General features: G+C 38.9%; 2 protein-coding genes across 4 annotated transcripts in view; both read right to left on the bottom strand.

Moving 5' to 3' along the window:
* The window catches only part of LOC108669574 (arf-GAP with SH3 domain, ANK repeat and PH domain-containing protein 2), a 35,018-nt gene extending 33,825 nt beyond the window's left edge, over nucleotides 1-1,193 (bottom strand). For all 3 annotated transcript variants that reach the window (XM_018156952.2, XM_018156951.2, XM_018156950.2), the window contains exon 1: nucleotides 937-1,193. In XM_018156952.2, coding sequence (XP_018012441.1) covers nucleotides 937-1,062 — 126 coding nt within the window. In that variant the 5' untranslated portion in view covers nucleotides 1,063-1,193. The remainder of the gene's footprint in view (nucleotides 1-936) is intronic.
* Nucleotides 1,194-2,727: 1,534 nt separating this feature from the next.
* On the bottom strand, nucleotides 2,728-25,550 carry LOC108669580. Its single transcript, XM_018156960.2, has 18 exons — nucleotides 25,368-25,550; nucleotides 23,232-23,758; nucleotides 22,619-22,771; nucleotides 21,417-21,539; nucleotides 20,677-20,795; nucleotides 19,422-19,571; nucleotides 18,728-18,893; nucleotides 18,040-18,153; nucleotides 17,806-17,916; nucleotides 15,427-15,596; nucleotides 15,084-15,243; nucleotides 14,021-14,248; nucleotides 12,113-12,192; nucleotides 11,466-11,655; nucleotides 9,283-9,939; nucleotides 7,754-7,862; nucleotides 5,196-5,298; nucleotides 2,728-3,923 (listed from the first exon to the last, which is right to left on the bottom strand). Exons 1-18 carry the CDS (start codon nucleotides 25,447-25,449, stop codon nucleotides 2,882-2,884), a joined length of 4,284 nt encoding a protein of 1,427 aa, XP_018012449.1. The 5' UTR covers nucleotides 25,450-25,550; the 3' UTR covers nucleotides 2,728-2,881.
* Between the last annotated feature and the right edge of the window lie 1,771 nt (nucleotides 25,551-27,321).

The following is a 27,321-nucleotide window of genomic DNA, read 5'->3' on the forward strand; positions in this document are numbered from 1 at the left end:
GAGTCAATTTTTGAAGGTTTTTGGCAACACATCAGCATCAAAATCAGTCTTCAAAAAATATCACCAACATATTTTTCTTTAAATACCTCTTCTAGGCTCTTCATGAGTATTTTTGGCAAGAAATCATACAGGTTTAAGTAAGAAATCATGAAGGTTTAAGTAGTGCCAAAAAACCTAATCTTGGCAATCAATTTCTGAAAAATAATGCCAACATTCCAAATTGGTCAGAAAGCAGCTATATTCTGAGTCTAAGGACCATTAATTATTCAAGTTTATTTTAGATTATTTATTTATTTTATATTTGTTTGTTGGCTTATTTATCTAGGAACTTCTTGCACTACAGTAACTGAGTAAGACTTAATTTCTGCATAAGATTTGAGATTTATGAAAATGGATAACTTTAATATTGTGTTATTCAAGTAAAACATAAGATTTTAGGTACAGTCCACATAAATTAGGCTATAATGATTTTAAAAATCTTATGTTCAAATTCACTCTATATAATTAGTATTAAAGTGGTACATGAAACACAAGTAAAGCAATTATTTTTGGCATAAAATGTTATTAATGATTGATGAAGTATTCATCCAGTAGGTAGCTCCAAAAATGTTAGCAAAGTTCCCAATTTTCCAATTGTGGCATGAGACGTAAACTGATATTTTCAAACGTCACATTGGCTAGTTTTACAGGGGGAGCTTGACACATTCGCTTACAGAGCTTCATTGATGGTCATTGGTCAATGCCCAATGGATTGTTGTCATTGTGAGGAATGAGGATAGGCTACCTCATTAGGCTCATTAACCTCAATATTACCTGAATGAGGAATAATTGAGGATACATAAAATGTAGGTTGATATAAGTGTTAAACATTCCTCGCCTTCAACAATTTCGAACATTTGACTCACAGCAAAAAGCCGACACGATATTTCTTCCTACCTCTTCCAAATCGTGGACAGTCTGTCTGCATTGTCCCATCTTGTTGACGAAATTGCTTGTTGGAGGAGAGTCAATATCTTCCTTCACCTCCCGCATGTATTCCTCAACAGAAATACAGGCCGGCATCTTGAAGATCTAAAACACTTAACCTCAGCAATAAAAAAAAATCAGCGTAAAATACTTTTCTTCAAAACACGAACAACATAATGCATATCGGAAACTGTGCACATCACCTACTAGCGTCACAGTGCAAGAGATACTGAGGCGTGCATGTACTATTTAGCGAAGACTTTAAAAATTGACGAAGACTTTGTCAACAACAACATATGGGGGCAAGTTTTAGCAGCGACCTCTGTATTCAAGTTTTGAAACCCTTGTTGGGTTGAATGTAATTACAACTGGCATATTGGTTCACAGAAATATTTAAGAAATAAACTGAGTTTTATGTATTTGCAGCGTTCTGTGGTTATGATTAAAAAGGTTTTAACCTGGATTTTTAAAATTGTTATCTCAAGTCTCCTTAGAAATTATAATTTCACTCAAATCCATTTTGCCACTTCTAACCTCGCAGCCAATATTGATTTTCAAGAATCAGAGAAAATTACTAGGTAAATTTATCTCACTTGAATAAAAAAACTGCTAAGAAATGATAATTTACTCACTTAACTTGCTAGAGTAACTTCGGCTTTCAGAAATTCCAAGCGTCAACTAATAAAATATTAGTTCAAGCACGTGTATAATCACAATGATTTATTGATTATAGTGAACAACGGCGATTCTCATTTTTATGGAGTAATAAGTGAAAAAACCCAACATATTATATGCGTTGTTTAATAATTTAACTCCTTATCAAATTCAGCACGAGGATTGAAAGGCACCAAAATTTGTCACTTTACTTGAAATTTCCTTAGGCTATTTAATATACGTCCAATACAAAAACGAATAATATGTAAAAGATTCATTGTAAAATAGGACAAGTAAAATTTAACCCTTTTATACAAATCTAATACAGGTAAAAAATCTTATATGGAGGACTATAATGATGAAACTTTCAGCTGGTAATTAAAACTTCCTATATCAAGCAGCACCGCGTATTGTCTAAGGAGACGCCGACAATAAGAGACCGGCCCTTGTTACAAACACTACAAAGGTAAAATGATTCACGAAACACAAGTGTAATACTTTGTCAAATAAACATGTAAAACGTCTGCTAAAACTATATTGACTCTCGTAATAAGGTTGTCGAAATTCGTGAAATGCACCATGAAAATGCCCAGATACTATCTACTTGTAACTCCGTATGTTCACGTGTCTGTGTTTTCACTCTGATCTCTGTATCTTCACTCTGTATCGCCGTATCTTCACTTTGTATCGCCGTATCTTCATTCTGTATCGCCGTATCTTCACGGTGCATCTCTTGTAACTTTACTCTGCATCTTCGTATCTTTACTCGGGGGTCGCCTGCCGAAGACCACCACTGCCCTGGATGTAATGGACCATCATGATTCCTGCCTTCCGGAACGTAGCCTTCAACACTTCAAGCCGTCCGTATCTAGGCCGTGGGTCGAACCAGCCCTCGGTCGAACGACCACTTGTCGAAGGACGATAAATTTTGGAACAGAACTATGCTATCTGAAACCTAACCTCAGATGCGGTGAATTTAAAATTACGTAATTTAACGATGCCCGGAAGTCAGATTCGATCCACGGCCTGGTGGTGCACGGCAGGTGGTGGTCAAGGCCGGAAGAGAACAAAGCCGAGTGGTGCAGGTCTGGAGAAATCCAAGGCGTTCGATTCAGGGCTTATTGGTGCACAAAATTGGTGGTGCACGGCTGCGCTCTCTTTACTCGGTACATCTTGCGCGGCAAGTTCGTAACGACACTACAAGCTATCTTGCTAATTTTTTTCAGAAATTTCCACCTAGATAAACTTTCTCGTACGAAATTCATGTCCCACTATCGATCAGTGATTTTCTGCGGACAATTTTCAGCTTAGGCTTCTTGCCAATAACGATTTTAATCTTCTTGCGTATTTTGACTGTAGCTTCGTCACTTTGATCCACTTTTTCCACTGAAACAGAAACGTCGTTCAGCGGTCGTAATGCAGACGAAGGCTCCATTGAGTCACCACGATCAGTTGGTCCCCCAATCCCGGCGTCAATGGCAAATAATTTTTCTTTACTTGATTTCTTCTTTTTGACCTTCTCCTTCAGGTTCTTGACAGCCAAGAGTTCTGGAGGCTCTTTTGCTCTGATATCAAGGAAGAGAGTGTCGCCAGTCTCGATTTCCGGGCATAGTTGACCGTCATCGTCTTTCCGTGCCGAATTGATGGCTTCCTCCGAGAATTTGTGGCTGATTTTCTTGTTTTTCTGCTGCTGGCTTCGCTTGCTTCGATAACCAGAGTCACTGGATGAACTTTCATTGCCAGGATGTGAAGCACAACCCGAGGATTCAATTAGTCTGTTTATTCTCCTGTTTGCAATCGCATTGGGATCAACATAGTCAAGGTTTAGAAGATTCCCTGTCGAATAGTACACGGGAATGTCGATTTTATTCGCAATAAAATCAGATTTAAAATAAGCTGGCGCTTTATACGTCTCTACTTTATCATGTAAAACACTCGGTAACCAAGAATTAGTTGGTTCAATTTCCGAATCAATTTTCACATGGAGAGTTGAATTCGAATAATTTTCTGGGTGTCCATTATCATGAGTGGCAAACTGGCTTCGGAAATTTGATCTTGGCTTCACATCAAGTCTTGATTGCGAAGTGTAAGTAGACAGGGGAAGAACCGGTGGAGAATGCAGTCGTGTAACATGTGAGGTCGAGGAAGGGTGGAGATTCGTCAAAGATCGGTGCAGAGCACGACGTGGCGACTTGGTCGTTGAAACGAGGGTTCGTCTGGATGGATGGTAGACCGATTTTTGTAGGTCGGAAAACAAATTTTTGCCCACTACTGGGCCGAGCGTTTCAGCGTCACCACACATTCTGTTAAATTAAACAGGAGGTAAAATGGATCCAGTGCTTGAAATTGCCATAGCAATTGGCATGCGTAAAGATAAAACCTTAAAGATTCTTAAATTTATTTCTTCTGAAAACAATAACATGCATCAATCGAAACGTTTCATTTGTAGCCATGTGTACAACAGGTTATTTCATCTTTAAAAATACGAAGTTATGAAAAATGTAAACGGAATAAGAGAAGCAGCGATAACAATACAATCTGGAAAGAACACAAACGAATAAATGAAGAAGAAACAGAGTGGCTAAAATGAAAGGGAAACAGAGACGCGAAAATGAAAGGGAAACAGAGAAGAAAAATAAAGATAAATTGACGAGAAGCTGAAAATGCCGTGGTAAGAAAATAGACCAGAAACAAACGATGAAATGATCGACAAACAGAACAGGAAATGATGGTCAAACAGGCGAGGAAATGAAGAAGGAACCGAGACGTGAAATGAAGTTGTAAGTTGCACACGAAATAGAAGAAGAAACAAATATAAGTTAATGAATACGACGGCGAGAGTAGGATATGCAGAAGAGATCAAGATGAGAAGATGAAGGTGAAACGGAAAACGGAAAATAGACTCAGGAAACTAGCATAGAAAATAAGTGAAGTGACAAACTCGAGGAAAACAGAAGTGATTCAAGAGAAATAAAAACAAAAAAAATACAGAGACGAAATAAGTAGTTACTGAGACAAAATAAGCAGTTACAGAGACGAAAAAAACAATTGCAGAGACGAAATAAGCAGTTACAGAGACGAAATAAGCAATTGCAGAGACGAAATAAGCAGTTGCAGAGACGAAATAAGCAGTTACAGAGACAAAATAAGTAGTTACAGAGACGAAATAAGTAGTTACAGAGACGAAATAAGCAGTTACAGAGATGAAATAAGCAGTTACAGAGACGAAATAAGTAGTTACAGAGACGCATCGCATATCCTGATCACATAGCGAGCCAAAGTCTCACTCACGTACAAAGACGAAAAAATGAAGTTACAAATAAGAAAAAGAAGTTAAAGAGACAAAAAAATAGAGTTAAAAAAAAAGAATTTACAAAGATAACGGAATTTACAAAATCGAAAAAGGATGTCACTCGGAACAGAAATCAACACGACGGAAATAACTCAATACGCAAAAAAAAACAATAATTACAAAATCGAGTAAAGAAAACATTAAAGACTCAAAAAAAAATTTCTGGTAGAAAGAACATATTTCTATGCCCAGAACGCGTGAATTTCTTGTAAATGCAACTGACCTGAGGGAGCTGCTGCGCGGAGATGACAGGATCTTGTTAACAACTCCGCTGCAGCGCGGACTGTCGTGGCAGGAGTCGAAGTCCCAAAACCGGACGTTCTCATCTAGCAACATTAACAAAAGAAAAAACATACCTTAAGGCCTTAAATGTTAACAAATGGCGTTCCATAAAATGTTACACGTGGTATATATGCTGGTTAATGTTAGAGTAAACGACCTCCAACGCCACATAATTCCGAGGCACAGACGGATCCTCATGAGAAAACGAGCGAGCTTGAACAATCAGATAACGGCTGCCTCCGGGAATATGGAGAGACAGAGGCTGGAACATCTAAAGGTTAAAATTAAGGAAACTGAGCGACAGTTGCAGGACTCACACGAGGCCGAACAACAAATTGCAGAGGCGCAAGCGGTGTATGCCATTCGAGAGAATCCCAAATATTTCTACAAATATGCCCGGTCAAAGGTCAAAATCAGAGCCTCAGTTGGGCCTCTGAAAAATAACAATGTCCTTGTTGGAGACGACCAGGGCATGTGCGAACTTCTGGGAGCACAATTTTAAAAAGTATTCAGCGAACCCCGATACTCGAGACAGGAGAACGAAATTGGAGTCATTCAAGAACGTCCAATGGGGCGGGAGCTGATGAACATTGAGTTTGAAACGCCGAATCTAGAGAGTATCCAAGAATTATCTACGTATTCGGCTCCCGGGCCAGATGGGGTCCCTGCAGTATTACTGAAAAAATGTGTCGGTGCACTAAAGGTCCCTCTGACTTTGCTCTGATCTTCAGAAAATTAAGACTGCTGGGAGTCGGAGGTGAATTGCTGGCATGGATCCACAGCTTCCTAACAGAAAGACTACAAGCTGTCGTTGTTGGAGGCTTGAGATCGAGCGAGGCTAGGGTGAAGAGTGGAGTACCACAGGGAACGGTACTCGGCCCAATCCTCTTCCTCATTCACATCGCCGACATAGATGGGGCTGTGAACCACGCCACTGCATCGTCATTCGCGGACGACACCAGGATAATAATGACCATAACGGACAGGAGGGACTGCGAGAGGTTGCAAGAAGATCTCTCTGCAATATATGACTGGGCCCAAGTGAACAACATGCAGTTCAACGAGACCAAGTTTGAGGTTCTGAGATACAGAAGTAGCGGAAGAGCTGGTATGGAGCACCGCTACCTAGCACCTGACAATTAACTCGGAAATCGAAGAGAAGCGACTTGTTCGTGATCTAGGAGTGTTGATGAATACTCAGGCCAATTTTGGGGATCACGTAACGGCAATAACCGCAAGAGGTAGGCGACAGATGGGGTGGATCTGGCGGACGTTCAGAACAAGAGAAGCGGAACCGATGATCACCCTCTTTAGAGCCCATGAAATACCAATCTTGAATGCTGCTGCCAGCTCTGGACCCCGTTCACACTCGGCGCAGTGCGGCAACTGGAAGGTGTCCAGCGAACCTTCACTTCCAGGATCAGAGGGATGGAAGAGTTGAACTACTGGGAGAGGTTGAGGCGCCTGGGTCTGTACTAACTGCAGAAGAGACGGGAGAGGTATGTCATTCTGTACACATGGAAAATGATAAGCGGAATGGTGCCAAACTTTGAGAGCGAGACCTTCAGAATTTTCAGGATTGAGACGTATCACAACGAGAGAAGAGGGAGACTGTGCAACACTACTTAACAGATCCGCAGTCAGATTTCAATCCCTGCGGGAAGGATCACTTTCCGTGGCAGGGCCAAGGCTGTTTAACGTCCTAACAAAGGATCTAAGAGAGGGGGAGTTCACCCTGGAGACCTCCAAGAGACAATGGGACGTGTTCCTGGGCACAATCCCAGATCGACCTCACCTGCAACACTACCAGCGGCGAGAAGCAAGCAACAGCATCGTGCATCAGGTGGCCCAAATGAGGGCGGATGAACGATAATCAGAGGCGGCGATCCATCGTAGCCTGGGACTGCTACCAAGATTACCAAATAATTCTACAAGTATTGGTACAAGGGAAACAATTAAGTACCAATATTATCAAGTAATTCTACAAGTATTGCCTGAGCCGAAAATAAGTGACTTAAAATGGTTTCCAGGTGTCAGAAATGCCTTCAAGGGAAATTATCAGCTGACGTGTCGCCATTGGATTCCAAAGCGAACAGAATATAGAAGTATAATGAATTATTTTATAAAAATAATCACAGGAAGAAGTAAAAAATAAAATCAATTCATCACAGACAACGAAACAATCCATACAAAAACTAATATTGATTAAAATATTAATCTCAAGAGCGATGCAAGCTAATTACTTCAAACTTGCAAATCTGGAGATATGGTTCAATGACCACGTATAACGATGTTCCTTAACAGTTCCCACCACATAATTTTAAAATTTGCATCCCATACCCTAGACTCAATTACACGCACTTCCTCCTGATGGCATCATGCACCCAAGTCTCACTCACTCGACACTCACACACTAACTCGACACACACTCACTCGACACTCACACACTCACCCTCCTGATCGCATCACGCGCCCATGTCTCACTCACTCGACACTCACCCTCCTGGTCGCTGACGGCGAGCCTGGCGTTCATCTCACTCATTCTCTCCATGTAGGTCTTGGCTTGCGTGGCTCTGCTGAACTCTGTGCCTCCAGTGGCTCCCATGTTCTGCTTGTAAACATGATTATAAATGACATCTTTTCGGGGTGATTTACTTATTTTTGTCACTGGAAGAAATGTGGTTACTTTTACTTATTTGTAGGATCAAGCATAAAAAACAAAAATTTAACATTCAATTATCTAAGAATTAAAGAAGGTTTAGCATGCATTTTTGGGAATTAATGAAGCAGGTTATGATTGGGACAGTACTACAACATCAAATATCAACAACATACGTGAAAGTATTTCTAAATATTATCGTGAAATAACAATTGATATTTTTTATATGTTGATTTCTTGGTAACGTAATTGACATAAGCCTGTGATCATGGAAAGGTGAAGCGTATACTCTGGTCTTCCGTAAACTTTACGCTTACGCATTCACGCGCAAATTTTGCATGAAATTCTGATTTAAAATCATATTCACGCCAATTACTGATAATTTTAAAATTTTTTAGTTGACCATATCTTCCCTAATTGCTGTCATTATGAAAATCTCCGCTCCACATAGGGAGTGGTATCGCTCACTCTCAGGATATATGGCCTCATCTGAGCATTCCGTTCGACTGGCCATTAGGCCTGGATGTAAAATGTAAAATCACATTACCAAGAAATTCAGCGGGTAAAATAAGTAAGGGAATATTTAAACACCTTATACTCATGCAAAATGGACAACCACTTTTTTCTATTAGTTGAGAACACTTACCTGATGAAGCGAAGTAAAATTACGACCGCAGAATGCATACAAGAACTTATACCTTACATATTTTTACTTCCACGGAGTATTGGATTGTAAATGTCGGGCAGTATTGAACAGTCAAACTAGACATGTTGGAGAATCCAAAGGCCGAGAGAACGTAAATATTACGTATAATGGCAGACAAAATATAACGATGTTATACGTCCAAAGTGAAGGTTGATGCATAGATAATTGCAGGAGGATATGTACAGTGGATCACTGAAGGATTACACGAGGACGCGTGCCACGGTCAGTGAAGGATTACAAGAAGATGCGTGTCATAATTCAGTGAGGGATTAAAAAGTGACTAATACGCATAGACTAAGAAGAACAACATCTATATATTTAATACTTTCAGGATCACCTCGTGAGTACCATAAAATATCCAATATATCACAGTGATAACAGTCATCGCCATTTATTATTGAAGAGACAAATATGGGTCAATAAATGAGGTCAATTAATAGATCAATAAGCAGGCAGCTGATAAATTGCATTTGATTCCAAACCTAAATAGTTACATTTCAATTTGCTTATAATGACTTGTGCCGTCATGAAGGGAAGTTCATGCAAAATGAATGCGGCGAATAATGAATTTATAATCATCATGTAGTATGTTTTCTTTGTGGTATGTCACTAATTGAAAAAGATAACATTTAAGGCAGCTATTCAGTTTTGAAGGAAACAGACCTCTGGCGAGAAGGGCAAGTCAGTCGGCTGGATCAGCGCCGGAGTCACAGCCGTTCTACGTGACAAGCTTGGACTCTGGTTTATGATTAAAGTTGGTGACTCAAGACCACGATGAGTTGGTGACTCAAGACCACGATGATTTGGTGACTCAAGACCACGATGATTTGGTGACTCAAGACCACGATGATTTGGTGACTCAAGACCACGATGAATCCGCACAGCAGAAGAATCCTTGAATTGGGAGGGAGAAGCAGCGTTTGCTGAACTGATTCTGGGGGAGGATGTTTCGTCTCTGAGAGAACCGTCCGTTTTTGGTGGGAGATTTCGAGATGAGGCTGGTCGAGATTTCTTGCCGGTCTTGCCTTTCCTTACCCTGAGCGAATTTGATCTTGGTTTGACCAGAGCATCACTGACGCATTCTTCGCTGAGCAATTCCCGAGACAGGAAATTCCTCTGATCTACAGAAGACTGGTGGTCTGGGAGGTCCAATGAACCTGTCGAGCGGCGGTTCAAAGATCGACGAACTAAAGTCAATGTTGTTGGATCGTAGATGTATGTTTTAGGGACGTCAGATGAAGACGAATACGAGAGATGATGGCCCAGACTAGTACCGATACCAGCGTCATCGTACTGACCTGGAGATAAGCACTGTTTGTCCTGAAATAGGGTATAAATTATGAGAAGAACTTTAAAAAATTCAACAAAAAATATACAAATAAAATCATGTTTTTCATGCAAAACGAAATTTCAAGCTAACAACTTTATTTATAGCATCTGTATTTTCTATTAAAAATGTTCAAAGTACCTAAAATGTATATTAGATGTAGATTTGTTAAATAGATGTAAGAATAAATGAAAAATTCGAATTTGGATTTATAAAAAGCATGGGTCCTAGAGAAAGCGAAACACAGCAACACATTTTAACCACAACAGACAACACCTGCGCTCACGACAAAAATGCTGTCACTATCACATGCATCGTTCTCTTATAGTAGTTAGAAAGGGATTTATATGAAAGTTATCATAGCGAAAAGTTTAGCATGTAAGGGCTTTATAGAAAAAGGGTTTAGAACCAAAAGAAGGGTTTAAAACCATGACCTATCTTTTGCTATTGGTATCTACGCAACGAACCTCGAATTTCATAGTTTAAACTTTAAAGAACCATTGCAATTCTCTATATTATTCGTCCCATTAGGAAAATTAGTCGCAATTGCTAAAATTATAAGGAAATCCGACAAAGAAAATTAATTCAAACAATAAATTTTAAAAAATATTTCAATGAATTTTTATCGGGATAGATGTATACAATGCAAGAACAAAGGCAAGTGGATGCAAAAAAAGTTTTCCCAGTAAATTTTGAGATTTTTGTTGTATGCTTAATTTAACTTTAATTTATTGAAATATTTTCAATTATCGTGCTGCCCAGTCGACTTTTACCAATATAACCAAAGAAAGCTAATATTACGATATTAATCCACGATATGAAATTGTCTTAAACGTCTTAATGATGTTAAGAAGTGTCAGGGAAGCATATATCTTCGCTGCTGGCACCGATTTTTTCTGAGTTATTGGTTAGATATTGAAAGATTATCTCACCTGTGATGTAGAAATTAGCCTCATAAAGAAACCAATTATATAACCTCTCTTTACCCGCTAAAAATATTATGCGGGCTAAAATAACCTAATGAGATGAGACTAAATTTATTGAAATGTTATAACGTTTAACGCTTCACGTTTATTAAAGACAAATCATGCATACGAAGTTCAAATTTAATGAGTACTTCAGTCTTGTCGGAAACTACTAACCTAAACATTTTCTAACTGAAAAATGAAATATTTTCGGCTACAATTAAAAAGTTTAATATCAGTTATATCTGTTAATAAAATAATTAATGCAGGGAATTCATTTTTAAGAGGTACCGTTCCACGGGCGCGATCTTACCACAGCCAACACGCGTTGCCGAACAATGTTCATTCAAATCAATGTTCAACAAATCAATGGTCTCAAATAATTTCATCTCATAAATTTCACAACTTTACCTACTATCGCGAGTAAACAACAAGCGGATTAAGCTTTGTAGATCGGAACCGACGGCGTAATTGTGTTTGCAACGAAGTATTTCGGTAAACCGTTTCATGAAACGAATATTTCTTAAATTCGAAAATGTTTCCCGAGCTCTCACCATCTTTGAGTTTCGCGACAGTTTGTCTACCGCGGAGTTGCTTCCTTTCATTCCTGCTCGCTTCCTTGCGGACGTTTTGGCCGCATTGGAGCTGCTGGACGCCGCTGCTTTCTTCTTTTTGGCGCGGCCAGCAGCGGCCGACGATGATGTCGGGGGTTTGTCTGAATCGTCGCTGCTGGAGTTTGAATCACTGGAAATGTAGTGAGATATTAAAACTTTCGTTAGGATAAAATCATGGTGACAGTTTGAATAAGTTCATATGACAGCAGAGAGGCGGGTGGCGGTTACCTAGAGGCTAGAGATATATACAAGGCAAGATCAAATGCAAGTGGATGCAAAAAACAGATTTCCCTGCAAATTATAGGTACAACAACGACATGGGTGGCAGTATGAAGTAGTGAGTAGTACACCAATAAGCACATAAGTTTATATATAAATAAAGCTGATTACTAGAATTCAAGTAACGAGTAGAATTTTTACCCTATATAAATCATGAATGGTACCGGATATTTGTGAATAAATTATTTAGTGTATGCATTTCATTGTTTGAGAATTTACTTTAGTGGAAGTAAATAGGTTGATAACAAGTTGACCACAGAAAATATTGAAAATTTGAGTAGATTTTCAAGCAAAGGAATGCGATTTACCTGAGATCGACGGCCGTTGGTTCGTCGGCATTGGAGCCCTTCTTGACGAGACGCGCCCAGAGCTTGTGGCGTAGCTTTTCCTGTTCTGTACGGCAAACCCGCAACAAAAACAAGTTGAAATTTAATTTAATTGAGCCCAAATATATTTTCTTTAATTGGCTCTTACTGTAGATATTTCTTTTGACTTCTCAGGTACGTTTCATCATCTAAACCCATTATTACACGAAAAATATTGCACCTATGTATATATTGATAATAAATTGGGTTTCAAAAAATAAACATTTTTCGCTTTTCCAATCGAGTTGGCGGACTAAATTTACGTCGGTTAGTGAACAAATTAAATACTTATTAGAGAGCCAGTTTGACAAACAAAACGTGTAAATGTAGGGAACTTCAGTACAATTTACGTTGAAATTGTAGCACGAGAAAATGTTTGTCTTAGTCTTGAAAAGTCTCTGATATTCAAAAAATTTAGCTCCTGAACTCTAGAAAAAATCAATATACATTCTTTCATTTTTGTGTGTTGAGGGTAAAGCTTCCCGTTAAGACACGTTTGATTAAAAAGTGCGTGATTTGTGATGGCACTCGCTCGGAGTAAAATAAGGCTTGGTTTTACCAACATCACTTTTCAAGTTTAGAGAGTCGACGACCTGAACTATTTTACGAATTTTTATACACCGGCAAAAATTTAAACTCCAAAAACTTTTGAACACATATGCCATAATTTTTGATTAAACATACTTTAATTTCCGACACCGAAGTACAAAGATCCTATAAAATGTAGCTAAAAATGTAGTAAAATTTCGGCATAAGCAACATATAATCAAACTATTACACTTACCAAAGTATTTCCAAACATTGCAAGCGTGCAAGAAAATGATTGCATATGATTCCTTTCAAAATATAAAATTGTTATAGATAAATTGACAAAACAATTAATGCGCTTTTAAGAAAAACTTGGTACTGCCTATAATATATTATGGATTCATTATTAAAATAATTATTGATGTCACTTGTTTGCATGAATCGTAAATCAACTGAAAATTTAAAAGCAGAGAAAAGTTCCGCAAAAGTTAAAATAATATCTTTATAACACTCACGCCGAGCAGTGTAATGTTCCTGTATCTGAGTGACTTTGAAGTGATAGCTTCCACTTCAGGTAGTTCTGATCTGTGTATTTTAGAATCCTTGTACATTTATAAACAGAGGCCCAGTTTGAATTCAGTTTTCAGATCATATCCCCTTGAGATTGTGAATAGGTAATTTTTGCTGTTTTTTCTTGTGCTTTCTCTTTCATTTGTAAATTTAGATTTTAATTTGGTTCCGTGACTTTCTAACTAGTGATTTCGGTACTAACAAGTGATTTTATATGCAGTCTAGAATCTTCGAACTGACGATGGAGCTGGACTCCGAAACGTTTTCCATGAAGATATGATGAACTTTAATAGAATTCTCTTTGCTTTTAAATTTCTAGTTAAAAAAATTAAAATTATACTAATTTACTCAATACAAACTATTTTTCATAATTTTATAAATTGGATGTGTATAAACGAATGATTTAGTGTTATTGATAATACATATAACGACATCACAACAACGTCTCTGAAGCTTTCTGCCCTATTATTAATTAACGTACGACAGTTCCTACAATTTGAGAGCTTCATCCAAAATCGGAACTAAAACCAGGAGGCCAAAGCGATGAAAGTCGTTAAGTTAGAGCCAACGACTGACAAAGTAAGACAGGTGGCGCGATTAATTTATTATTTACATATCAGAATTAACATAAAGATTGAGCATGGACGACAACCACCGTTGTGAGTTCTTATCACGCAATTGCAAAAGAGCTAATACGCTGACACTTTGATCAAATTAATCAAAAATCAAAATATCAAATTAATGGGAACCCACTTTAACAGGCAGTGGGTCGAAGTAGGTGTGTAAAGTTTCACAGAACTGTAGGCCGAGTGTAGTGAAGTCGTGGAGTGTGAAGTGGGTGTGGGCGCGTGTGCCGTGGGTGGCCCCACCAAACGAAGCCTCGAGAGTGTAGGAGTGTAGCACACCCATCATCCACACGACGATCCTAGCGGTGCCCTCCTTGCTGCGGTGGATGCGGAACTTGCATCCGCGGAAACTGAACTGCCGCATGAAAATTAATGACAGATGACGTGAAAATTAATGAAAAATGGCCTGGAAATCATTGAAAAATGCGGCGGTAATTGTGAGACGACGGGAAAATAATGTGAAAAAGACTGGGAAAATCACGATCAACTTGTGGCCAGCGACCAAAATAGTGGCGAAAATATGAAAACATTAATCAAATAAATTAAATAGTTATTTCAGAAATTGATGTAAGCTTGTAGTTTTCAGAACTCGAGCTGATTTCCCGTTTTGTCTTATCGCAGCACGACTAAATTTCTTACTCTGGCACAAATCTGTGGGGACCATCACAATGAAATAACAAAAACCGGTTACGGAGAGTCGGTTTCAGGATGTAGGGACTGACGTTGCGTAGAGATAACGAGCGCTGGAGTGTTTAAAAATAACTGGGGATCTCACAACAGCTGTTACATATTGGGCACTAAAAGCTCGTCTCAAGAAACGCTGGCAGCAAAGAAACGGATCATCACAAGTCATCCAGCGCACTCCCAGCTAGATTTTGTTCTGATATATTCCATATGAATTTTATCTCCAACATTCCATATGAAATTTATCTGCAACATTCCATATGTATATATTTATAACAGTTGAACTAGATCTTTCACTCGGCTGTTAATCAGCAATACTCGTACCAAATCAAAAATCGACTATTGAATGATTAAAAATTGTCACCCAACCAGTCACACTTCCATTTGTCTGTTTACCTGCATTATTCAAAATCAAATTAAACCAGTAGAATAAGGAAAGAAAGTAATCCAGTAGAATAAGGAAAGATAGTAAACCGGTAAAGTAAGGAAAGATTAATAAGGCTTACTTTATCGCCAGCGTTGTAGTGTAGCAGCAGCGGGAAGATCTGTTCTCTGAGATGGTTCTCATGACTTCTCCTGTTCTCACAGCCGTACAGGAACGTGTTATGCTTGCGCGAGTGCGCATGGAAGTCGCAGAACATAACCACTCCGTGCTCATCCATCAGCCTTAAACAATAATTATTGTTTTTATATTAATTACAAATCACTTTTTAATATCGTAATCGACTTCAATGAAATGGCGTAAGGTCGAAGACATATTACCTACTTTCTCAACGTGGTCCTTTTAATTTGGACCGTCCTATTACATGCAAAAATGAAGTCGCATCAACATACAATAGCAAAACTCACTTCCTGACCATAGCCTTGATGTTCCATATAGAAGGGAACATCTCCTTGACGACCATCTTGTACTGTCGGTTCAGGTCACGCGCTGCCAACGAGCACCGATGATTGCCGACGATAACTCCATCAGGATTGATCATTGGGACAATCTTGAACACAAACTGGCGTCTCAGGTCCTAAGAACAATCACACCATCAGAGTAGACTATTGAGACAATCTTGAACACAAACTGACGTCTCAGGTCCTAAAACAATCACACCATCAGGGTAGATCAGTGGGACAATCTTAATGACGAACTGATTTCTAAGGTCATAAATGCAATGCCCATAAGTATTAATTCATCTTAACTATTGTTGAGTTGAATATCGGATTACACCAATGCGAAGCGAAATCTTTAATAGAATCTTGCTATTAGGTTTAGGTAAATTACCATATAACTATAATTACCATATAACTTTATTTTTTTCGATGGTGGTACAACTATTTAGGTACATCCTTGTCCAGCTAATACTTAACAAAGTACGTAGAATTCACTGTAATTCTATAACTGGAAACCTGAGATGTATTTTCAAACTAATGAACTTCCGAAGCACACTCACACCAGCGCGGTTGAAATTGAAACTGAGAAAGTAAATTCCTTTTTCGCAAATTCGTTTTCCACTCTCCAAAACTACACCAATATGGCTGAGAATATTACAGCCACTGCGCTGGTGTAAAATTGACATATTTCTGGAGCTCGGCGGAGATCAAATTCATTAGCGGCAGTAATTGGTTAATTACCTAATTAATGCTAGGTAAATAGCCGATAACTGTCACAAGAGAATTAGGTTTTCGACTAATTCGAGAATATTGGCGGTTATAAAATTGCACACTGGCTATAATAATTTCAGTTATGTTGGTTCAGTCGTTCGCGAGTCGGTTAGTTAACCGATATCGCAAATGAACTTGAACCATTAGAATATCGAGAACTGTGTTATTTTCACAGAAGCAAAATGGCTGTAATAATTACATTTATGTGAGTTTAGTCGTATTCGAGTTTAGTCGTTTATATCAACAGATAAGTGCCGCAAATTAACTTGAATCTCCACCGAACTCGAGAATTATGTTAATTTTACACCTACGCGGTGGCTCTATCAAGTTCAGGAATATCTGTTTATTAGTTCTCGAATTAGCTAATAAGGCTATATGCACATCGTAAATAAATTTGAATCTCCACCGAACTGGAGAAAAATTTACAACTGCGGAGTGGTTGCTGATATAATTTCAGGTTGCGAGTGTTCAGTCGTTCTCGAATTAATCAACAAATAACTGCCGAAAATAAACTTCGATCTCCATCAAACTCGGGAAACATTTTAATTTTGCACCTACGAATAGGCTGTTATAATTGCAATAATGCAGGTTCATTGTAGATTTACTCGTTTCAGAATTAGGCATTACACCAATAACTGCAACAAACGAACTTTGATCTTAACCTAACTCGAGAAATATGGTAATTTTACACTTGCGCAGTGACTAATAATTTCAGTTATGGGGTTAAGTTTTCGTTTCATGATTAGGCAATTAACTGATAACTGCCGCAAGGAAACTTAAGCCTTGACCAAGATAGAAAGATAAGGCTATATTCAACCCCATCGTAGTGACTGGAATTATACAAGATATGCAATTTCAGTTGTTTTCGAATTGTAGGAACCCGTGCAAATAAATTTGATCTCTACCAAACTAGGGAGATATTTTCATTTTGCAACTACGAATATGCTGTTAGCCCCGCAATTATGTGGATTTAGTCATTTAAAGAAGATCGAGGCAATCAACGTAAGGCAATTTAAAAATGAGGCAATCGTTTTAAAATAGGCAATAAACCAATAACTGCCACAAATGATCTTGGATTTCCGCCAAGCTCGGAAATAATATAAATTTTACACATGCGCAGTGACTGTGATAATTTCAGGTTTGCGGGTTACGTTGCTTTAATTAAAAAACTAAATGATAAATACAGCAGATAACTTGGATATTTGCAAAAGTCGAGATATGTTTTAACTTTACACCAGCGCGGTGTTTCTTTTAAAGTTCAGGTATCAGGGTTTAGTCAATCTCAAATTAGCTAGTTGAACGATAACTGTAGCAAATAAATTTGGATCTTCACCGAAGTCGAGAAATATGTTACTGTGGCACCAGCGCAGTGGCTATAATAATTTTAGCTTATGTGAATTAAGTCATTTCGAATTAATGAATATACCGACAACTGCCGCAAGTGAAGTGGGAACCCACCAAACATGAGAAACGTGCTAACAACACCACACTCCACCACAACACCACACTCCACCACAGCACCACACTCCACCACAACACCACACTCCACCCCTCACCACCCCTCACACCCCTCACCACGGCACGAGGGTTATCCGAGGTAAGGAAGTCTAAGGCACCCTTCATGATCCAGGACGCGGGCGTCTCCCCGGGGTGCACGCGCGCCGTCAGCACGATGGCGCGCTTCTTCTGCAGACATGAGAGGCTTAGAGCCGGTACCAGCCTCTCCTCTTCGCCCCAGCCTCCCCTCTACACCCAAGCCTCCCCTCTTCACCCCAGCCTCCCCTCTTCACCCCAGCCTCCCCTCTTCACCTTGCCCTCGTCCTCGGGATGGTTGCTGGTGATGGTGAGGAGGGTGACGGGGTTGCCCGCTAGTGTGCGGCACATCACGCGCTGCTTGCACACGCTCGCTCTCGCTGGGTCGTTCTGCAACATAAACGGAATAATTATTATTTAAATAAGGAAAATATCACGATCATTAATTATATAAGGAATAATTGTTTTGCAACACATAAGGTGCCGTCCTGTTCAAATAGTTATAAGTTCGTAACTTCGTCAGGCAATCATCGACGGCTTTTCAAACTAAACACACAAATCGTCGACGAGAAGTCAGACGCTACGCGTACTTCATTAGGCTGCTTTGTGTAAGTACGCAATTTCGATAGTACGGCTCATGCAGTAATATTAAAGCCTTTTGAATGCACTTCGTACCAAGAATAAAAGTAAATTAATAACTAAAGTTACATCAACATTTTCAAAAGTGTTCCATTCTATAATTTTGGCTTTACTTTGCCGGGCTAACGATATGTAAAGAATAAAGTATAATCATTTCTTACCACTATAGCAAAGTATTAGTTTCTTTAAAGTAGTCATAATTAAAAATGAAATTACGCTCATTACTTTGGTCAACTTTTACGTTTTCGATCCGTTTCCTTGCAAACATTATAAAGGAAATAATAATCTCCTTATTCTCCTATGATATTAATAAGAAATTGGAGACCTGGATGGCGAGGAGATGCTGCTGCAGGAGGGAGAAGGTGTAAGGGTAGCAGTGGGCGAGGTATACAGTGTCGTGGTCGTGAGGGAACGTCACGTTGAAAGTGAGGGTATAGGAGGCAGCTTCTTCTTCTGCATCGTCGTCATCGCTGTCCAGGCAGCTGGGGTCACTGACAAAAATAATTTCATTTCACGATGAATAGTAATGCACTTGAAAATGAGGATAGAAAATCGAAAATTTGCTTAACAACGAGAAGAAAATACCTCAATTTCTTTCGTCATTTAGGTACGAAAATTCACGTGAGAACCAGGGTATAGCAGAGCAACTAGCTTGATTCGTTAAAGTTTCACGGGATAAGTTCTCAGCAAACCACAAGAAATGGACGTGGAAAGTACAAGAAATGTGAAAGCTGATTCAGGGGTGGTAGTCAGCTCCTAGTCACTATTCATTGATCGTTCTACATGGTCAGACTCGCATTTTTTCTGGTACAAAAAAAATTTAACATTTTCATACAGAGTAATACTCACTCCTTGTGTAACACAATACTCTCTGTACATCATTCTTGGTAGCTCTCGATACTTGTCCGACGTGGCAATACTCACTACTCATGCTCATGAGTGCCAGAACTTGTCTTATGAATCAATAATAATAGGTATACTCATTACTTGTCATGAAGGACAATACTTGTTATGCTCACTACTTATCCTGGTTCCTGAAGTAGACGATGTTACTAGCACATCTCCTCCAGCCCACGCCGTGCAGCTGAGCTTCCTTCTCGCTGTACAGCAGCGGCCGCAGTCCGTGGTTGTAGAGGCTGTCACACTTCATCAGGTTCACGATAGAAAATCTGGCACAAATAAATCATATTAATATCCATAAATTTAACAAAATTTCTGCGTTGATAGTGAAATCTAATGCTTCCGAAGTTCTATTTTTAATTTTTAAAAGAATAATTTCAGTTGTATTAGATAGCTATTTGAACAGACGTGGAACACTAAGTAAAGATCGCATTTCACAAGCTAGTAAACATATACAGTAGCAGTGAATGAAACTGGACATCGCGTTTCAATTCCATATCTTGAATTAGAGCAGAGAAAATGCCGCTTGGAACTTGTAATTTATTTTTCGTTATTGACTTACAAGAGCAACAATTCAAGTCGTGATCGTCGGAAGAATTTGCTTATAATTACAAATCTCCGATAACGATCATGATTTTGGTATACTAGAAAGTATGGTGTGAACAAATGCACATTTTACTGGCATGTTTTAATGACACAATAAATGCCCTCTGTTTCGAATAAAGTTAACAATGGAACTAGGAGCTACCAGGTCTTTAGGTCCTGAAAATTGAATCATTTATAACGTTAGCGACATTTAATTCACGTCGACCTATTATATTAATTATCCCAGTCTAAAATAATTCTCATAGAATCACGAAAACTGATAAGCAAGACTTATAAAATGTCAAAGTACATAAAACTGTTACAGTAGTAACACTATCGCATACTTAATTCCTGCTCAGATCACAACAGAGTCAATATCTTACAGTTCATTCGATATAACCATCTGAGTAGATAGTAATGTTGATTGTTAATAACAATATCTCTTAAATAAGTTTCATCCCAAGCTCGTTGGAATTGTATTCGAAGCCGCTAGGTAATACAGGGTGGCGCTACTCATTATTTGCATTAGGTGGGCAGGGTGGCCCAGTGGTTAAAGTTCAGAGTACCAAGATTGGAGCAGAGAGGCGCGGGTTCGATCCCAGCTCTGTGCGCCAGTTTCTGGTCAGAATCGGCAAGGAGGTCGGGCGGTTAAGCAAAAGCAAAAATTAAAGCAGTGAGTTGCGAGTTCGAGCCCGCAAGAAGCTGTGGATGTTCTCCGATGTTAAGAATCGTCGACAGGCCTACGGCGTAATAAACGCTGAAACCGCTACTACTACTATTATGTATGACCTGTACGTCATTTTCCTGCGTGTGTTGGAGACAGCGAAGTAATACCACTGCGTGTGGCGGGCCGTGTACAGGTCTGATCTCAGGTGCAGTTCATAGTAGCACTCCGACACTTGGATCACCTGTAGCACAGAACAGTTAGTGAAACAACCTAACAGTTACTAAACAGTTAGCGAAACACACCAAATGTGTGATGGAAGTTAACCTATGTTGGGTTTTAAAGCCTGATCTTAGATAAAGAACAATTTGGTGAACGAAGCTATAGTGTTTATTGAGTCTTAAAGCAGTTTTGCGCTACAGAACAATTTTGTAAAGAGATGCTATAAAGTTTCGGGTTTCAAAGTAGTTCTACGCTACAGAAAAATTTAGTGAAAGAATGGTTTGCGGTGCTGGATTAAGAACGCAGTCCTGCACAGTAGGACAGTTACGGGGTTAGAGGCTTTTTCAACATCCAGCCCTTATATGCAAATTGAAAATTAACAAAATTTACTCCCAACAGTATTCGTGACAGGCGAACTCTCTGCTATAAAAATGACGTATAAAAACTAAACGGAACTCTGGCAGCAACACCCGTAGATTGAGAGCAACTACTAATCAAATTTTGATCACATCAGTAGTAGCTTCAAAAAAAGTAATGAGAAGATGCATGTAGATAAACAGTACTATCATAGTGTGATGCTAGTTGAATTAATTATGTTATTAATATTTCTTGAGTATCATAAGAGTTCAAGCTTGCCATTAACCTTTGCTAGGTTGCCGCTTTCGAAGCGAGATTCGAACTGCAGTGTGCTGTCGGCCTCCGATGTGAGTGGTGGTCGCACTTCGTCGCTCACGTGCTTGTTGCCACCGACGCATGACCGAGAGAACTGAAAAAGTCTCAATCAATGAGGGGAGCTGAATGAGCTACTGGGATATTAAGGCTAGATAAAATACACCGGATTAGCAATTTTTTACCTTAAAAATTTTTAAAACATAAGATTTACATTCTCGAATTAAAGCAATTCTTGGATGATCCGCGCGCCATTTTTATAGCTTGGAAGTTCTTCTAACGCTCGCAGCATGCAGGGATTTTGAACAAAATTCAAATGAAACTTTTCTCATCTTCTGGCTGGCATGACGAATGACGTATCGAAGAGAAAAATGTACGCATAATTGTAAAGAGCAGACTTTTGCAATGCACCATTGTCTGATGCATCGTAAAATTATACAGAAATCGAACATAACAAATCATCCTGCAGCACAATAAAAGGTCCGCGCAATGTAAGCTCCAAGCAAACAGAAGATAGCTGTGGAAAACAAGCTAATTAGACATCGACCCTAAGACCATGCAGTGTCGGGGACGTGGTTGATTAAGTAGCTTAATTGTATTCAACTGCAGGCATTAATTTCTCGCACGCTTTAACATAGGCGTGACCAACAAGGGGTCAGAACCATCGTCCTTCTTAGGGAATGACATGAATGCCTTTCTGCTGTTAACTAGTTTCCACGTTCATGCAACTTTCATAATCGAGTTCATTTTACCGGCATACTTGATTAGGACTCCGTGATGAACTTAGCTTCCTTTGATTAGAATAAATTGGGTTCGGATAGTAGTACAAATACATGCATGTAAGTAGTACGGTACATTGCAAATACATGCCTTCTGAAGGTATAGGTATATTCTGTGAACCACAACGAATTTAAAAGTTCGATTCTTTGACACACTTTAATACGTAAAGAGTTAGTGGCATACTAGATAATGAGGTTAGATTAGGACGAGCACTTGCGTTTTGTAGGCTTAGTTGAGTTAGTTGACTAAACTCTCATAGTTTTTTGTTCACCTCGCGCTGGTTGGGTTGTAGTTGTAACTAAACTCACATAGTTCACCGCGCTGGTGGGGTTGTAGTTGTAACTAAACTCACATAGTTCACCGCGCTGGTGGGGTTGTAGTTGCAACTAAACTCACATAGTTCACCGCGCTGGTGGGGTTGTAGTTGTACACCACGCGGCCGGTTTCATCACCAACGGGTTGTGGTCGAAGTTCTGAGCCAGAGGCGCGGTAAAACGGCTCTGGATATAACGGCCAGTCTACGAGGTGCTGGATGGCTGGACCAACGACCTGAGGCGAGGCCGAATTAGAAAACATTTTGAGACTCAAAATTGCACGCGGAATTTTTAACGTACGAGACGAAAGAGCTTGCACATTGAAAGTAATGCATGTGAATAATGAAGGAAGATAAATTGTTCCATGTAATAGGTGAATGAAGAAAAATGTAGGGATATGGCAATTATGTTGAGTCAATATGAAATCATATCAAGCCAATATACAATAAACCAAAAAGCAATAGGGGAATAACTATCGGAAATTAGGCTGAAACAAAGTAAATTAGGAGCACAACATTTATGGTAAAAAGAACATAGAGGTATATAAATAACGACCAGAACAATAGGTATTAATGATGATGACATAACAAATGAAGGTATCATAAATTCAAATATGAAACAATGATAATAATCAGACATTGCCACATGCCAAACGGAATGGAAAAAAGTGGGCGTTACAAAGCAGTTGGACTGACCTGACATTCAACAGGCCACTTGACGTTGTGTTTGGCACAAGCTTCTTGCACGATACCGAAGAGACCAGATCCCGTCATGGGATTTCCGTTAATACATTTACTGGCCTCGCCCCAAGCAACTTCCGCATCGGTTTTAGATGCGGCGGTCGTTGCTCCTCGGCTGGTCGAAGCGGACGAACGTAAGTTTTCCGATACGGCGTTTGCTTGGCTCCGAACACACGACTTGGAAGATAAATTTCGTTCCGAATCTGAAGAGCAATCCATGGGCTTGCCATCATCATTCGAACTTTTGCGTAAACAGGAGAACGTATTCACAACGTTAAGGGGAAATTGCCTAACTTGATCCGATGGCAGTTTATTAATATTTACTGATAAAGACGCATCGCGAAGTTTTTGAATTAAGTTTTCATCTACTGAATGATCTGGCTTGAAAAGTGGTCGAATTCGATGACACGCATAACCATCGACATTTTCCTCTTGTTTGGGTATAGGCAGCAACCTTTCCTGAAGATCTGACGACAGTTTTCCTGGAAAATGATATTTTTAAGTTTACATAGATTATAAATGAATAAACAGGTAGAATTGAATAAACAGCCAGAATGAAAAGTTGAGGCTACTTTGCTGACGCAAGAGGTGTTGGAAGCAACACAACATCAATTAATAGACAGCGAGAAATAAGGAAACGACATACGCACGAAGAATTTACCATTTTGCAACTGCGTAAAGCACTTATCGACGAACTTATGTAGTTAGGAATCAAATAGTCTGTTAAATTGATATTTATAAGATTGACGAAAGGTGAGGAACTAATAGAAATTAATTAATATACGGTACTTTTGAAATAATGTAGAAACTTCAAGTGGAAGACCAAACTGCGTCTGAAAATTATTATGGAGGACTAAATTTCATTCAAGTATATTACCGGAACAGGGGGACAAGGTGGGAAGAGTGAGCGTGAACTGACGGGACCTCCATATACGAATAGCATTGACGACGGTAAATGTTCATAGAAGGTTATAAGTGCAAATTTGTGAGAGTAACTAATTGAATTTACGTTTGTCTTCGTAACGACGGTCCATTGCAAAGGAAGTCAAGCCTATTAATAATAGCGAAGCCTTTACCAACACAATTATTTTTATCGACCAATAGATTTGCTGTAAGAATTTCTATTCCACGACGACAAGAAGACTCTCAAACTAGCAACTTGTGTGTTTATTTTCAACATATTATTAGATTTTTTTGACACGTGGAATTTTGAAGTAAACTTGATGTTACAGGCCGCGAGTTCATTATCAGAACTTTAATTTGATCATGCGATAAATGTTCAGTACCAGAACGCATGCCAATCATTTAATGGGCTTGGATATACTAAGAACTTTTCTACAATAGGTATGGAGATGTAAAATTAGTCGCCTCAGGAATGAGTTCATGAGAACAAGAAATCCCAGCCAGGCAATATCCTGCAGGTCACGAAATTGCGTTCAATGCATTTGCTGAACTCTTTTACTGAACATGACCTAGAAGCCTCAGCGATTATAAAACAAAAGGCACGAACTGTCTAGCAACAGGCAATTCAGGATAATAGGTTGTCTTCATCAAAAATGAAAGGCATGAATTGTAGTGTATCATTTCTAGGAAATGCGTGCCTCGACGACTACGAAAATGTATTGAATTAACAACACACGTCTATAAATATCACTTACGGGATATTGGCTTGCCTGCCAAATTGTGATGGCAATAAATCCTTAAATTGTCAGCAATTTTCTTGTCAAAGAAGAGCAGCAATCCATTCTCCTTAACACGACAAGTCACAATCTCGTGATTTAATTCTATTACGGCATCTAATTGCGTCTGAGACGTCGAGCTTATGTGGGCGACATTTGTTTCGGTCTTCTATTCACCAGTCAAAAGCACGTGGTAAACTGATATATTAATAGGGAAGAAGGCACGTGAACCAAATATAAATTACAGTATGAAACTTTGCCTTTAAATCAATTTGGACCATAAACTCAGTACTTACTCTAAGTATAAGGATTCATCACGTAAATTATTGGGTTATTGAGTTATGTAGAAAATGAATAATTTCATGGATTTTCCAGGATGAAATGAATTGAGTGTATTCATTCAATTCCTCACCTTTACTGGGGATCAGTCGTTTGTCTAGAGCGGCCACGGAAGTTTCGTGTCGATGTTGCAGGTCGCTCGTTTCATAACTCATCTCAGCGCGTAGGCCGGAAATGTGAATACACAAACCTTATAACTGTAATTGAGACAACTTAAGTACCCATAAATTTAATGAGTTGAATTTATAACCACATTGCTGTAGATGAAGAAAATGGAACGAAACCTAGTTATAACACGACGTACAAACGAAGGCGTCAATGAATACTATGGACGCGATTTAATATGTATGAATACCGACTCGAAGAGCAAGAAAAGACGATAAGAAAGGACGCAGATAAGAAAATTTGAACACTTCGAACTTAGGGTCCATCAACAGCGAGTGAAAATATTCAAAGTAGCAATAAGGAAATATTCCCGGGTCTACACATGTGTTAGTTTAAATCTCATTAGATTCTTTCAATAACCAAATCCAATAAAGTAACACTTGAATGTTCGTTCAAGATATGCACTCGAAACACCAAAGGTAATTTTCACTTAATAAAGGTGCAACACGTCAAAATAAGCGTGGAAAAACGTAGGAGTCGTCACTGATACAGATGATCAGAATAGAAAGCTTCATTGCTAAAAAATTTTCTAAAAAGTATAAGAAGAGATTTAAAAATAAAGTAGGTAGGTACTCTCACAAACACGCATTTTAGCATTTGGGATTTTCATCAAATAAAATCCATAAAACCAACAACGATGATTCAGAAGAAAACTTGAGGGAGTCTCAAGCTGAATCTAATTAACAAAACATCAAGTAAACTTTTGAAATGTAAAAAAATGTGTATATTTTTCGAGTTGATATATCTAAATTCTAAATTTAACACTGATGGTATTATTTATTTTTCCGTTGCTATTCCAACAACCGGAGAGACTTGACTGCTGAACTGATCTCCTAACCTGAGGTCACGGTGTCCGTCACAGAGGGAAGAATGCCGTCGGGTTCTCAGACGGATGTCGTCTCTGTTCCGCAGTCGATAATCAAGAGCCGGACTCTTAAGAATAATTGCGCTGTCCTAGATTCGTAAGCGCATGAAAGAATTTAGAATTCAAACCGCATCCGAATTGCAAGGATTATTCGCATTCACATACATTAAGAATTTGCATACTAATCTTCAATGCAGGCTCATGTGGGAATAATTCAAGCTTCAGTTAGTATGTTTGAACAATGTTAGTAGCAGTTATTTATTTAAGTGGTAACAATGAAAGCCAAATCCATTCGAGTGGGAATAATGCAAGTTTCCATTAACATAATGTTTATAATTAAAACCTTATTTATCATAGTTGAGATAAAGATGACGATGCTCAAATAAGTAGGTAAGTAACTTGAAAACCGAACACAAAAAGTATAAACTTATCATTACAAGATTCAACAAAATTGAAAAACATGCAATTAAATGGACGTTTTTGACGTTATGCACTTGGCCGGCTTATGTGGGCCGCGGCCAGACCATGAATTCGTCGTAGGCGGGCTAGCGTTGCCATGACTACGCGAATATCGAACTTGCCTACAGACCTCGAGCTTACGCGATCGAGAATTACAAATCTAGAAAGAAATGGATGATTTAGATAGAAAAGTGCTGAACTGTAAGGTGATTTTTTGATCTGGATAGAGTATTATAGATTTGTGGAGAGTATTACTGATCTAGATTGAGTACCTACTCGTATTGATGATCTGGACCGATAATTACTTAGGCCCATCTGGAGAGTGGAGACTGGATGGAGAGTTAATGATCTGGACCCAGAATTAACTATCTGGATCGAGAATTACTAACTGATCTTGATCGAGAAATGCTGAACTGGATGGAGAATTGGTTTTTTAATAGACTTTAATATTATATATAATAATAGAATGACTAACATTGATCAAGAATTTAAGATTCGAGTTCACACATGTGGCAAGGGAATTATCGTATCGAGTCAC

Source organism: Hyalella azteca, unplaced genomic scaffold (genome assembly GCF_000764305.2).
Source record: "Hyalella azteca isolate HAZT.00-mixed unplaced genomic scaffold, Hazt_2.0.2 contig3643, whole genome shotgun sequence".
Classification (NCBI taxonomy): Eukaryota; Metazoa; Arthropoda; class Malacostraca; order Amphipoda; family Hyalellidae; genus Hyalella; species Hyalella azteca.

Coding starts and splice junctions, on each gene's coding strand:
- LOC108669580 (XM_018156960.2), bottom strand. CDS start 25,449: ATGAGTTATGAAACGAGCGACCTGCAACATCGACACGAAACTTCCGTG. Junction 18,894..19,421: donor TTCAGGAACCAGGATAAGTA/GTGAGCATAACA, acceptor TATTTTTGTCAG/TGACCCCAGCTGCCTGGACA. Junction 7,863..9,282: donor ACTTGCCCTTCTCGCCAGAG/GTCTGTTTCCTT, acceptor GTTTACAAGCAG/AACATGGGAGCCACTGGAGG.